The following is an 11,572-nucleotide window of genomic DNA, read 5'->3' on the forward strand; positions in this document are numbered from 1 at the left end:
GCACAACAGTGAAATGAGCCCAGTATCCAAGGGTTGGGGCTTTGAGAGACGTGAGAGGCTGTCAGCTCCCCATCAGTTGGCACTTGTTGAACAGAATGAAGAATGACAAAAGGCTAGACCCTCTAGTTAGACACAGCAGAGGAAATAAAAGACTTAAATAGAAGCTTGGTTTAAAACATGACTTTGCAGTACGGCATTTCTCTCCATGCAAATATTTCAGATCCAAAGCCCTTAGCTCTCCCATCCTCAACTCCCCCCACTTTCCAATTGCTTCACACTCAGCTAAAGACCCATATGGGGGAATCTGACATAGTGCTAAGTGGACATTCCATCAGCGCAAGGATTTCTCCTTGCACAACAGAACATTCTCCTCCTCTGGTGCCCCCTTAAATCTGTTCTCAGGGTTCCCCAGAGGGTGCAGGGTATGCACTGGTGGGAACTGGTAAGAGGAAATTAACTCTATCTAATCCTTTAGAGATCCACATGTGTGGGATAACAACAAAAGAAAAAATGGCTGGCGTCTGTTTTCAAAACACAGGGCTAGCACATAGAGAGCCCCAGTTAGCAGAGTATTAAGGCCCATTGTTAGGCAGATTAATGAAACATAGGAATTGGCCATTAAAGGGTTTTTTTTTTCCATTTCCATTCAGCTGCATGAAGCAGCTGAGCCACACTACCCTCATGCAATGAAACAGACCACACACTGAAGTAAGTTTAAAAATACTTAACTGAGGTCACAGTCATGCATTTTCCTTTATGCAACAGCAGTAAAATAATGCAGGTAAAATACTTACCGTCTTTTTCGCCCTATAGGACGCACCGGCCCATAGGACGCACCTAGATTTTTTTTGGGGGGGGGGGGGAATAAAGGGGAAAAAATTATTTTCCCACCCCAGCCCCCAGAACGGGAGCCAGAGCGATGGCAAAGCCGCGCCGGGCTCCGGAGGGTTGCGCGGAGCTGCCTGAAGCCTGGAGAGCGAGAGGGGTCGGTGCGCACCGACCCCTCTTGCTCTCCAGGCTTCAGCAAAAGCCTGTATTCACCCCATAGGATGCACACACATTTCCCCTTCATTTTTGGAGGGGGAAAAGTGTGTCCTATAGGGCGAAAAATGCGGTAGTTGAAATACATCAAAGCAGCCTCAGACACATGTGTGAGGATGGGAGTTAAGTTGAGGCACATCCGCCTCCATTGCTTGGAGCGGAGAGAGAGAGAGAGAGAGAGAGAAGAACAAGAAATAAGCTTTACTTCCTCCCTCTCAGAAGAAGAAGGGGTGTGACTTCACTGAGCCTACACTAGTGATTAGAACTCTGTGGTCTTAACCCCTTCATATACTAACTAGCACTGTTAGGTTTGACTGCAAATCTCCCACATGCACAACGGGAGGAGAGCAGGGAGAAGTCCTGTTTCATAAGCAGAAATCCTTGCACTAATGGGACAGATTAGTTGACCCTAACCCTAACCTTTATACTCCTAGATGTAATACACTTATCTTTCCCACTCAGATTTGCATACCTGCTGTACCACTGGAAAGTGAGGAAGCTCAGGAAAGAGGCCACAATCTCTGGGTTCTGAAAAACATGGGAGGCAGAATGTCTAGGTGAAACATTCAGGGAACAATAGTGTGACTAACTTGGCTGTCACCTTTTGAAACAAAGCCTTCAAGACACATATGGCAAATGTTCCTTTTGAGACCACTCCCACCAAACAGTGCATCAGGCAGCCAGGTGTGGCCTATGAAACCCAGTTTCCTGGTGAGCTGGTATGTGGAAACATTCCCTATCCCATCAAGCCCACTCCGAGAACCTATACAAAGTGGGGATACCATGCAGGATACCAATGGCTGTTCCTGTCCCAAAGGTTATCCTACAAGTCTAGTGCATGCAGCTGAAGACACTTACTTTCTTTGCAGCTTCCTTCATTTCGGGGGCAACGTCGGAAACAATAGAGATGAAGAACAAAATAAGTTGAAGCCCATAGGAGACAAGGAAGAAGCTAAAACGTGGCACATCAGTGATGGAGCCCTGCAAGAGAAGAAAGCAAATGGGAGATACTAGTGGAAGTAACCAAATTGTGGAGCTGGACCCACTTCTTCCCAAGCAGTTAGGGCTAAAGTCTGTGCACCAGGACAACTCCTTCCTGAAGCTTCTTTTTGGCCTTTTTCCCCATTCCCCCCTGCCTCAAGACTGTCCTGAGAAATAGGGTGGGTGAACCACAGCAGACAGGCTTGCAGAGCTGAATGACCCTAGAGGTGGCTTTGCTGGGGCCACCTCAACCTTTGCCATCCTGGGTTGCCTAGTTTTTCATAGGCTTCTTGTGTTTCTGACCTGTATTGCTTGCCGGATGAGAGTCTGGAGCTGAAATACACCACAGAGCACAGAAAGGAGGAGGAAGATGAAGAGAGTCCCCGAGTCTCTGCGGACGGTGAAGCGGCGGCTGTGATGGATCAGCAGAACGAGCAACTGCAGTAGCGAAAAAGAGCCAAGAGTTTTCAAGACTGGGTTGGTTTCAGGGTTAGGAAATGGAGGGAGGCGTGATGTAAACTCATGGCACCAGGCTGGACATCAAACTTGATAATGAAGAGGAACCTGAGATCCACCTTCTTAGCTCGCTGAACATGCTCACTTGAGACTAGATCAAAACATGGCTTGTGACTTCTAGTCGAGATTCCAGAATGAGATCTGGAAACAGACTGATGTATTAATTATGAAATAAGAGAATGGCCTTTGCCTTCATAATTCTAAATTTGTATAATGCTAAAAAAAACTATACCTCCCTAGCTCAGATCATATCAGCTAGCCAGGGTGTAATTAAATGTGACAAACTAAATCAGTGGTTCCCACCCCACCCAGCCCTGCAGAGCACTTGAAAACTGCTGAGGGTCTTGGCAGAACCACTTTATGGCTTTTCTGCCTGTTGTAGCAATTGTGATGTGCTGTGCTAGATGCTGTATGATTTTCAACTTTATTTTTATTGCTTCTTTTATTTCTTAAGACATGGCTTTTGATGACAGAATTCAAATAACAATAAAATAAAATGTAAGAAATAGAAGCAGCAATAAAAATCAATATGTGTGTGCGTGTGTGTATATATCTATATCTATATATCTATATATATATATCTATAGATAGATAGATATAAAAACTTTTATACCAGTGGAAGGGGTATTGGGCAGGTGTGAATCTGATTGGGTTGTCAGTTCTGGTTGCTGTTTTTAACCCTTTCTCCCTGTAGTATTTTCTTGATAAATGCTGCCTCATCTCAAATCTGCTACTTGCCCCACAGGAGAAAATACACAGGTGCCCATCTTCAGGGACATACCAAATAAGATGTGACTTGAGGTGTATGATGCACCTTGGGGTAGCAGTTTGCCATTGAAGGGACAATGAGAAAGGGATCTACCCTCGTGGAGAAGCACTTTGAGAATAATATGAGGGTGATGGACAAATTTTGTTCACTGAATATTTGTACTGAGATTGTCCCACTGTTTTTTATTGTATTTTAAACCACCCAGAGGACTTGGGCCAATGGGCAGCCACTGTTGTTGTTGTTTTCTCATATGCAGCTTAATGTTCCTTGTTAGTTTGTTCTTTTCATGGTGTACTTGGGAAATATGGGAGTTTGATGATGGGGAATTAGTGTGGGATCACTTTTTATTATGTTCTAGTGTCTGCTCTTTTATGTTGTGGTATAAGGTTTGGGTTAATAAATAAATAAATTTATTATTATCCTAAATCTCCCTTAAAAAAAGAAAAAGCCGTTTCAGGCAGCTGCTTTAAAGATCAGAGAATATCAGAGCGCTGGCATGGGGGGGGGGGGAGCATTTGACTCTTTTCTTCCTTGTTTTTTCTCTAATGTAACCCCCTCCCTTCAAAATACTATTCTAGGTCTCAGGACTTGTATTAGCACACAGCCCAATGGAAACAGAAGGCTGAAACTGGAGTTGGCAACTCTGTGGTGAAAAAAACTTGTTCTTTATAAAGGACACTTTAATTCCAGGACATGGTTTAATGAAGGAGAGCTCTCACCCAACTAATGAAGTAGAGTGCTGGATTCAAGTACTGGACAATTGGGTTTCGGCTAACAGGGGTTGGGTGCGGGAGGTTTCCGAGGTCTTCGGCAACAGTGAAAAACACTTCAGCAAGGGCCATCAGTAAGAGCAGCGCAGCCAGCACCTGGCAAAGGAAGAGCAGAAGTGTCAGATTGCTACCTGCAAAGTTCTAGGAGAATAAGGTTGTAAGGAGCTTCTAAACCCATCGTGGAGAAGCTACATATGCAGGGCAAAGCCACATTCCACAGGAGCCAAGTGGCCCAGGAGCACTGCTGTGCATCACACCCTCCGTCAAGTAAAAATAAAGTGTACTGATATCAGTGGCGTAGCGTGGGGGGTGCAGGGGGGGGGCCGGCCGCACCGGGTGCAACATCTGGGGGTTAGGGTTAGGGGGCGCAAATCCACGGGTTAGGGGGCGCAAATCCACAGGTTAGGGGGCGCAAATTACTTGCCTTGCCCCGGGTGCTGACAACCCACGCTACGCCACTGACTGATATACCCCTTTCCTGCAAGGAATGCACTCAAAGCGGGTTCAAAACACATATAAAAATCCCTGTGTTTTTTTATAATATAAATATAAATATATGTATATGTTTGTTAGTTTTGATTGAGTATTCCTTTTTATAACAATCACAGCGCAAACTATATCAACAGTAAATACACTACTTGATTCCTAACAATTCTGTATATACTAAACACCACCACTATCGTGACGGCATTACATAAGCAAGACATGGTTCAAAGGCTTCTGGCCAGAGGACACTTAAGTTCATCCCACCTTCCGGCTTTCCTACTCTTTCCACCCACATTTCCCAGTTAGCAGAGATCCCTACTTCAATTAAAGCCTTTCCGGGTTTCTCACATCACCCCCATCCATCTCCAAGAGAACTGCTTTGCCCTTTGATCTGCATGCCCTTTGCTTCCACCCTGCTACTAACTCCGGGGCACACCTTTCTCTCCCACCTGTTTAATAAGGTAAACTCTTGTGACAGATGATTTCTTCATCCTGGATGTGCAGATGTGGAGAAGCTGCAATGGGCCAAAGAGCCAGAGGAAGCCCAGGGGGATCCAGACCAGAACAGTCTGTTCAAAGCAGAGTGGCAGGTCGGCATCATTCCGGTCCAGGAAAGAAGAGTTCTGGAGGCATCAAAAACAAGAAAATAAGGCATATGCCAACACTTGTAATAAGGCATATGCCAACACTTGCTAAGATATTTAGCCCACATGTACTACCTGACATAGTTTCACATGTATCCATGCCCCACAGCACTATGTGTTGCACCATTGATGGAGAGCCTGTGGTACTCAAGATGTTAATGGAGTCCAACTCTCATCTGCCCCAACTAACATGGCCAATGGTCGAGGATGATGGGAGCTGCAATCCAGCAACTGTGGTGGTTGGGGACACAGGTTCCCCATTCCTGCCTTACATCTCTGTCCCAAGTTCCACTGTGGATCTACACAGACAATTAGCATGTAAACGTTGACAGCAATTGCCACAATTCCAATACCACAGCACCTGCCATGAACCCATTACAATACTATAACATCTTCCAAAGATTTACTGCATTTGCCCCAATGCATCATAACACAACCCCAGGATAACTGATTTCCACCTCCAGTCTCCACTGCTGTTCTGAGGGTGTTCTTGTTCCATTGATTTACAACCACCCTTACTCATCCTTATGCTAACCCATTCAGGATGACTCACCTGCAATCAAGCCAGTTAGTGATGCTTTGTGTTAGAATCCAATGACATTTTCAAGTGGGCAAAAGTCAATGTTTGTATTCACCATAACACAGCAGTGGTGTTTACTACCAGCATGTAATTGCGTTGAACCTTTGTTGCACATGCTATCTAATAAGAGCAGTTATCAATTAGAGATACCCTGGTGGGATATCTATATGGGTGATGGTTTATGATGTACATGCTGTGTGAGCTAACATTGCTGATACTGTGTTTAACTCTCAAACTGATTTGGACATCCTTTCTTCCCCTTAATTCAACATTTACCATTATTTCTGCAGAACAAAACTGGATTTCGTTTTTACCACAGTGGGATCAAAACAGCTGTAGAAAAATCTGTTCCTTACAGCGCAATGATTGCAGCCCACGTTCCCTTTAATGAAACTTCAGCAAGCAGCTTGGTTGAGCAGTTTTAATGGAGCAAATATAATTATTTAGTATTTTTGCACGACTTTTTAGGGTTTGTATTTGTAAAGAACTTTTGAGCTAAATGGGGGAAACAGCTAATGAGTCTACAGTGGAGAGAGCCCCCCAACAACACATTCCCATGATGTACAACATGCAAAATGATGTGACAGTACCCCAGTGGAGGCAAAGCCAGTAATGACCCCACTGCTGCCAGCCCCCAGGGCATCCCTCTAGGAAGCACCATTTTGGAACAGAACGAACACACACAGGGCAGTGGTGGACCTTGGTGTCTCAAATTTCAGTGGCACCCTGTACAACACCAAATTCCGGTGCTCTTGCCAATCATTGGAAGTAATAGTGGACTGCGCTCCCCTGGAGCTGATCAAACCCCATGCTGTACACTCCTGAGTTGTAATCTGTCAACATGGGATCTATATGCAATTAATGATGTGCTGTAATTGAGTGCTCTGCTGTGACAATATGGGCAGGACAATATAGTTGTTGTCATTGTTGGGGGAGTGCCTGTTTTTTGTTTTAAATTAAAACCTCCCACTGAAATCTATGGAAATAAATTCCTTCTACAAGGGTCAGGACGGTGTAAAGTCGCACTGCGACTAGGGGCAAAACCATGATCTGGAGTACAGAATATGTATCCTATTCCTGTGTCACCCGCACAACTCCTCACTGTTTCAGTTGCACCGCAGACACCCAATTGCCAATGAAACTACATCAGTGGAATATTTTGACAGTGTTATCAGTCATGTGTTATGTCATGTGACTCATCTAGTCCAGTACTGTCTACTTGGACTCGCAGTGGTTCTTCCAGATTTCAAGCAGGTACCAATGGGCTTTTGATGTTTGCCCTGACAGTTTGAAGTAATTGCTGGAGACGTCACCATTTCAGAAACACAAAATCTCATTTTATTGGAGGCACTGGGAGAGTCCTGCCTGTTATGTATGAAACAGACTCTTGGCATGAACAGAATCAGGGGAAATCCCAACATCCTTCACTGCAAAGGAAAAGTTAGTGTTGTACCCTACTTGCCAAGAGGACCGCTAGTCGCTAAGGACGTAAAGAGACAGCGATTTCCACCCTATCCTGCCTTTGTTACAATCATCACTGTTTCCATTCTGCTACAGTTCAGTTATAACCTAAGTTAATTTGTTTTGCTATCTGCTACAGCCGAAAATAACAATGAATTATGTAACCGATTTCAATGCATTTTAATGAAAGGGAAACATCAAAAACAAAATTATGCATGTAATATTCATGGACTTAAATAAACAACAGCTGGTATCATTTGTATTTGCATGGTTACTGTTCCTGATCTTGGGTGAACATACAAATGGTGGCAATTTCTGCTCCCATTTCTGGTGGAATGCCCTGAGATCCCTACAAGCAGTAGATGAGACAACAACTCTCAAACAAAGGCAACTGCACTCTGACCAGCTTAGTCAGCTTCACTTATGAGCTCTTGTTTAGCAATTTAAATCTCCTGGTGCCCAGGACTTCTCCACCAATGACAAGGAAACAGATCTGGGCAATTCACTAGAAAACCAGTACCTGACAGGGTGGCGCGACAATTTAAATTTACTTCACAGGGATGTGGAGTGATATAGATCACGCAAAGGACTGGAGACTCCTCAAGTCAACAGCTAACCTACATGTTCATAACTTTCAAGTACCAAAAGCCCTGGGAGCCTACCACTTCAGAATGGAGCAGGAGAGGACCTGAACCAAGTGAAATGTTCTCTGGGAAGCTAACACATCAAGGAGACACTTAGCCTATGGGCCCTTTGCCTAAGATGGACATCTTTGTCAACTCTAGAATTTGTTGTGGGCACCACACACATAGCACAACCAGTACTGTTGGCTACAAGATCATGATTCTTTCAGACTTAATTTCAGCTGAGGGAGAAGTGGAGGAAGAGGCCCACATTCAGAACTCCAGTGATAGATTTCATGAACAGGAAAGGTGTTTTTTTTACATATGGAATGAAGCACTTGCTCTCCCCAGTTGCATTCTGCTATACTATGTGGCATGCCCAATAATGTAGATTACCTAACTGTGACCCCATCTTCCGTTTCTGTGTGAGATTAAAGAACCCTCCTATTTTCTCTACAGTGAATCATTTGAGTCAGAGTTACAAGTGAAGCGGTCATGATTGTATCATACATGGAGTGTTAACATCTCCACTAATGCTCTGGAGCCCTCCTGCCCTCTAAGACACTACAGTGATACCTCGGGTTACATACGCTTCAGGTTACAGACTCTGCTAACCCAGAAATAGTACCTCGGGTTAAGAACTTTGCTTCAGGATGAGAACAGAAATCGTACTCTGGCGGCGCGGCAGCAGCAGGAGGCCCCATTAGCTAAAGTGGTGCTTCAGGTTAAGAACAGTTTCAGGTTAAGAACAGACCTCTAGAACGAATTAAGTACTTAACCCGAGGTACCACTGTATTATTATACAGGTGACCCCTCCACTTGAATATGTTCCAGGCCCTCACATGTATAAGTGAAATTGTGTAACATGGGGAGAACCTGCTAAAAAGCCTCCAAATGCCTGTTTCTCCCTGCTAAAAGTTGTATAATTCTTTATCTCCCTGACATCTGATGGGAGAGTGCTCCACAGGGGAAGGTCCCACCACTGAGGAGGCCCTCTGCCTGGGAAAGGTCTCCTCACAAGCCATGAGGACTGTCCAGCTCTCGCCCATCTTCCAATGCTCAGTGCACCCACTGGAGCAGTAAGCGACACAAAGATGATGTTCATTGTAAAACCCTAGACTTGCTACATTCAGACTGCAGGCTTTGCTTTTACTAAGCGTGCACACAGAACTAACACACCACCACTGTCCCAACTCTCAAAGTAAACAGCCCTAACAGAGGCATTTAGCCATCCTCCCGCAATTCAGGACATTCCACTGCACTCTGGCCTTTAGATTTACAGTGTGACATCCCTGCCAGAAGCTGAGCTACCTTCCACGCAGGGAGAAACCGCCACTCACCCAGAAAACTGAGCCACAGTACTGCTCCAAGGCTGCTGCCATGGCAAGGCACTTCTTCCTCCTGCCTTTGTCCGACCAGTCTATCAGCCCGAGAGGCTGAGCAGGACGAAAGTCTCACAGGTTCAACGGAGGGGCGTTGGGCACAGCCTCTCAACAACAGATCATTAATCGTTAACTCCTGGTGTGCAGTCAGCCCCATGGATCAAATTCATGAACCTTGGATGGCATAGGCAGAGGAGCTGCCTGGGTATGGCCAGAGACACTGCAGGAGAGGTGGCGGCGTGGATTCTGGATGTCTTGGATGAGATCCCTCAAGTTGACTCACCACTAGTCTAAGACCCCCTTCCCCAGTGGTGATAAAGTTGAATAATGCCTGGGAAGAAGGCGTGGGAAGACAACCATCACCCCTTTTCCACACCAGGGAATTTCCTATGCTACTCTCCACCTCCACGGATTTCCAGGACAGTTTCGGTTTGATTCTGCCCCATTGTTCTTCTGCAGCATGATTTCTGTGGGCAAGGGGTTTCTGAAAGTATGTAGCAGAGTCTTCCCCATTCCAGCAGCTAGGTATCCCCATTGTGTAATCCTACACAGCCAGTCAAACGTCACAGAGTGTTCTAGTGTCCCATCAGATTGGTACTGCACTGGGGGATCCATAGATCTCAACTGGGAAGTACTGAATCACAAAAAGTGGTCTGAGAGGGGGGGGTGGGGGGGTGGGAACTATGAAAGTACTACTCGGGATGAAAGACAAAAACTGAACCTGTCCCTAGCTACCAGCAGTAGTACTGACATCATTGTGTCCCCCGCCCCCTTGCCCAAAGTGCTCCTGAAACAAACTGAAAAAAGCCAAGAAATTCTGCCATCTCATTCTTTATACAATCAATAAACCCAGAGCCGACTGTGATTCATAGTCCTGACAAAAGGGTCCAATGTCCACAGAACAAGCAATTTAAATCCCTTGTGGTTAATTATTAGATAGTTAATCAAGTATCATCATATTATCAACAATGTCCCTATCTGTACGGCAGCAGTCTGTTAAAATTCAGGAGCACACAACACAACCTTAGGAAATGGGAAGTGAAGACCACCTTTCCACAATGGACAACTTTCTAACTCCCAATTCTGCCTTATGCTGAGACACAGGGAAGAGCCAATGTGTGGTTCTACCACAGGGTGAAATAATTCCTTTCCTACAAATTGGTGTTAATGGTAGGCTGTTGCAACGGTGTTCCCCTTTCTCAGGGTACTTTTATTTGTAAAGGTGGAGGGGGGCAGAGTTGAATTTCATAGATCAGTGCAGACACATAGGTTCTCAGAATTCACATCTGCTTTGCTCCTTCTCTAGTCCTGCTGTTGTAAAGTAAGCCTAAGATCATGGTTTGTCTTGCTTCAGATATGGGTCCAGGCTTAGCTTGAAGCAGAAGGCCCAGAGGAGCAATCACAGTCTCTCCTCCTCTGTATGCCGGAGCATTTGTGCCAAGTCATGATTTGGCTTAGCTTTACTTGTGAGTCATTGTGTGAGATCCACAATGGCCTTTAGCAGCAGAAACCACATGACTATCTCTTACACAACCTCTGAATCTCTAAACTCCCCTTACCAGAGTCAGATAAAACCTCAAACGTTTTCTGAACTTCTCTGAACTTCTGCTCCTCCTCAAGATACTGATTATTCTGGAAGGTTAACTTACCTGAGGAGCTGCCCTGCTTGTCATGAAGCTATGCAAATGGAGGCAAATGCCATAAGGGCAAGAAAATGATGCCCTTAGGGCAACCTTGCAGCCTGGCCACTGTAGTCCATGTGTTGATAAACGTGAGGTTGGATTACTGCAGTGTGCTCTGTGTGGGGCTTCCCTTGGCCTCATTCCGCCTGAACTCTTATATCCCAGCTCAGTCACTAAGATCATTTGCAGGAGCGTCGTTGGTCATTCCCCAAATTGGTGGAGATCTGACAATAAGCATCTAAGCCTTTAGCGTCATCAGTCCAGCACTGTGGAATGTTCTGCCAATAAGGATTAACAGGTTCATGCAGGAAATCAAGAATACCTCTTTCTGTAAAAGTTACCTCATTTCTGATTTCAACTTTTCAATATGGTTTTTGTTGTATGGTTTTATGTATAATTGTTGCAAACCACTCTGGTATATAATTTTTTTATATAAATTAATTACATAGAAACTTCACCCACTCTAATGACTTCTGTAGGACAGGATCCAGAACCTGACAACAATGAAATTTTGCTGTCAGGTGTACGGAACTGCAGTGCTTGGTCACCTTGTGGCCGCTCTCTTAACCCCTGTTCTTGCAATATTGCTTTACCACTTTCCTCTACGTACTTCAAAGAGGTAGTCTTCCACTCCAAT

At 45.0% G+C, this 11,572-nt stretch overlaps 1 protein-coding gene across 1 annotated transcript in view; it reads right to left on the reverse strand.

Moving 5' to 3' along the window:
* The window catches only part of ABCC2 (ATP binding cassette subfamily C member 2), a 34,574-nt gene extending 23,029 nt beyond the window's left edge, over positions 1-11,545 (reverse strand). The window contains exons 1-6 of the mRNA XM_083443781.1: positions 9,212-11,545; positions 5,013-5,186; positions 4,027-4,173; positions 2,326-2,460; positions 1,900-2,022; positions 1,514-1,569 (exon numbers count right to left, since the gene is read on the reverse strand). Of these exons, the coding sequence (XP_083299907.1) occupies positions 1,514-1,569; positions 1,900-2,022; positions 2,326-2,460; positions 4,027-4,173; positions 5,013-5,186; positions 9,212-9,253 (677 nt within the window). The 5' untranslated portion in view covers positions 9,254-11,545. The remainder of the gene's footprint in view (positions 1-1,513; positions 1,570-1,899; positions 2,023-2,325; positions 2,461-4,026; positions 4,174-5,012; positions 5,187-9,211) is intronic.
* Positions 11,546-11,572: the final 27 nt, after the last annotated feature.

This window comes from Podarcis tiliguerta (assembly GCF_965153285.1).
Source record: "Podarcis tiliguerta genome assembly, chromosome: 5".
Taxonomy (NCBI): domain Eukaryota; kingdom Metazoa; phylum Chordata; class Lepidosauria; order Squamata; family Lacertidae; genus Podarcis; species Podarcis tiliguerta.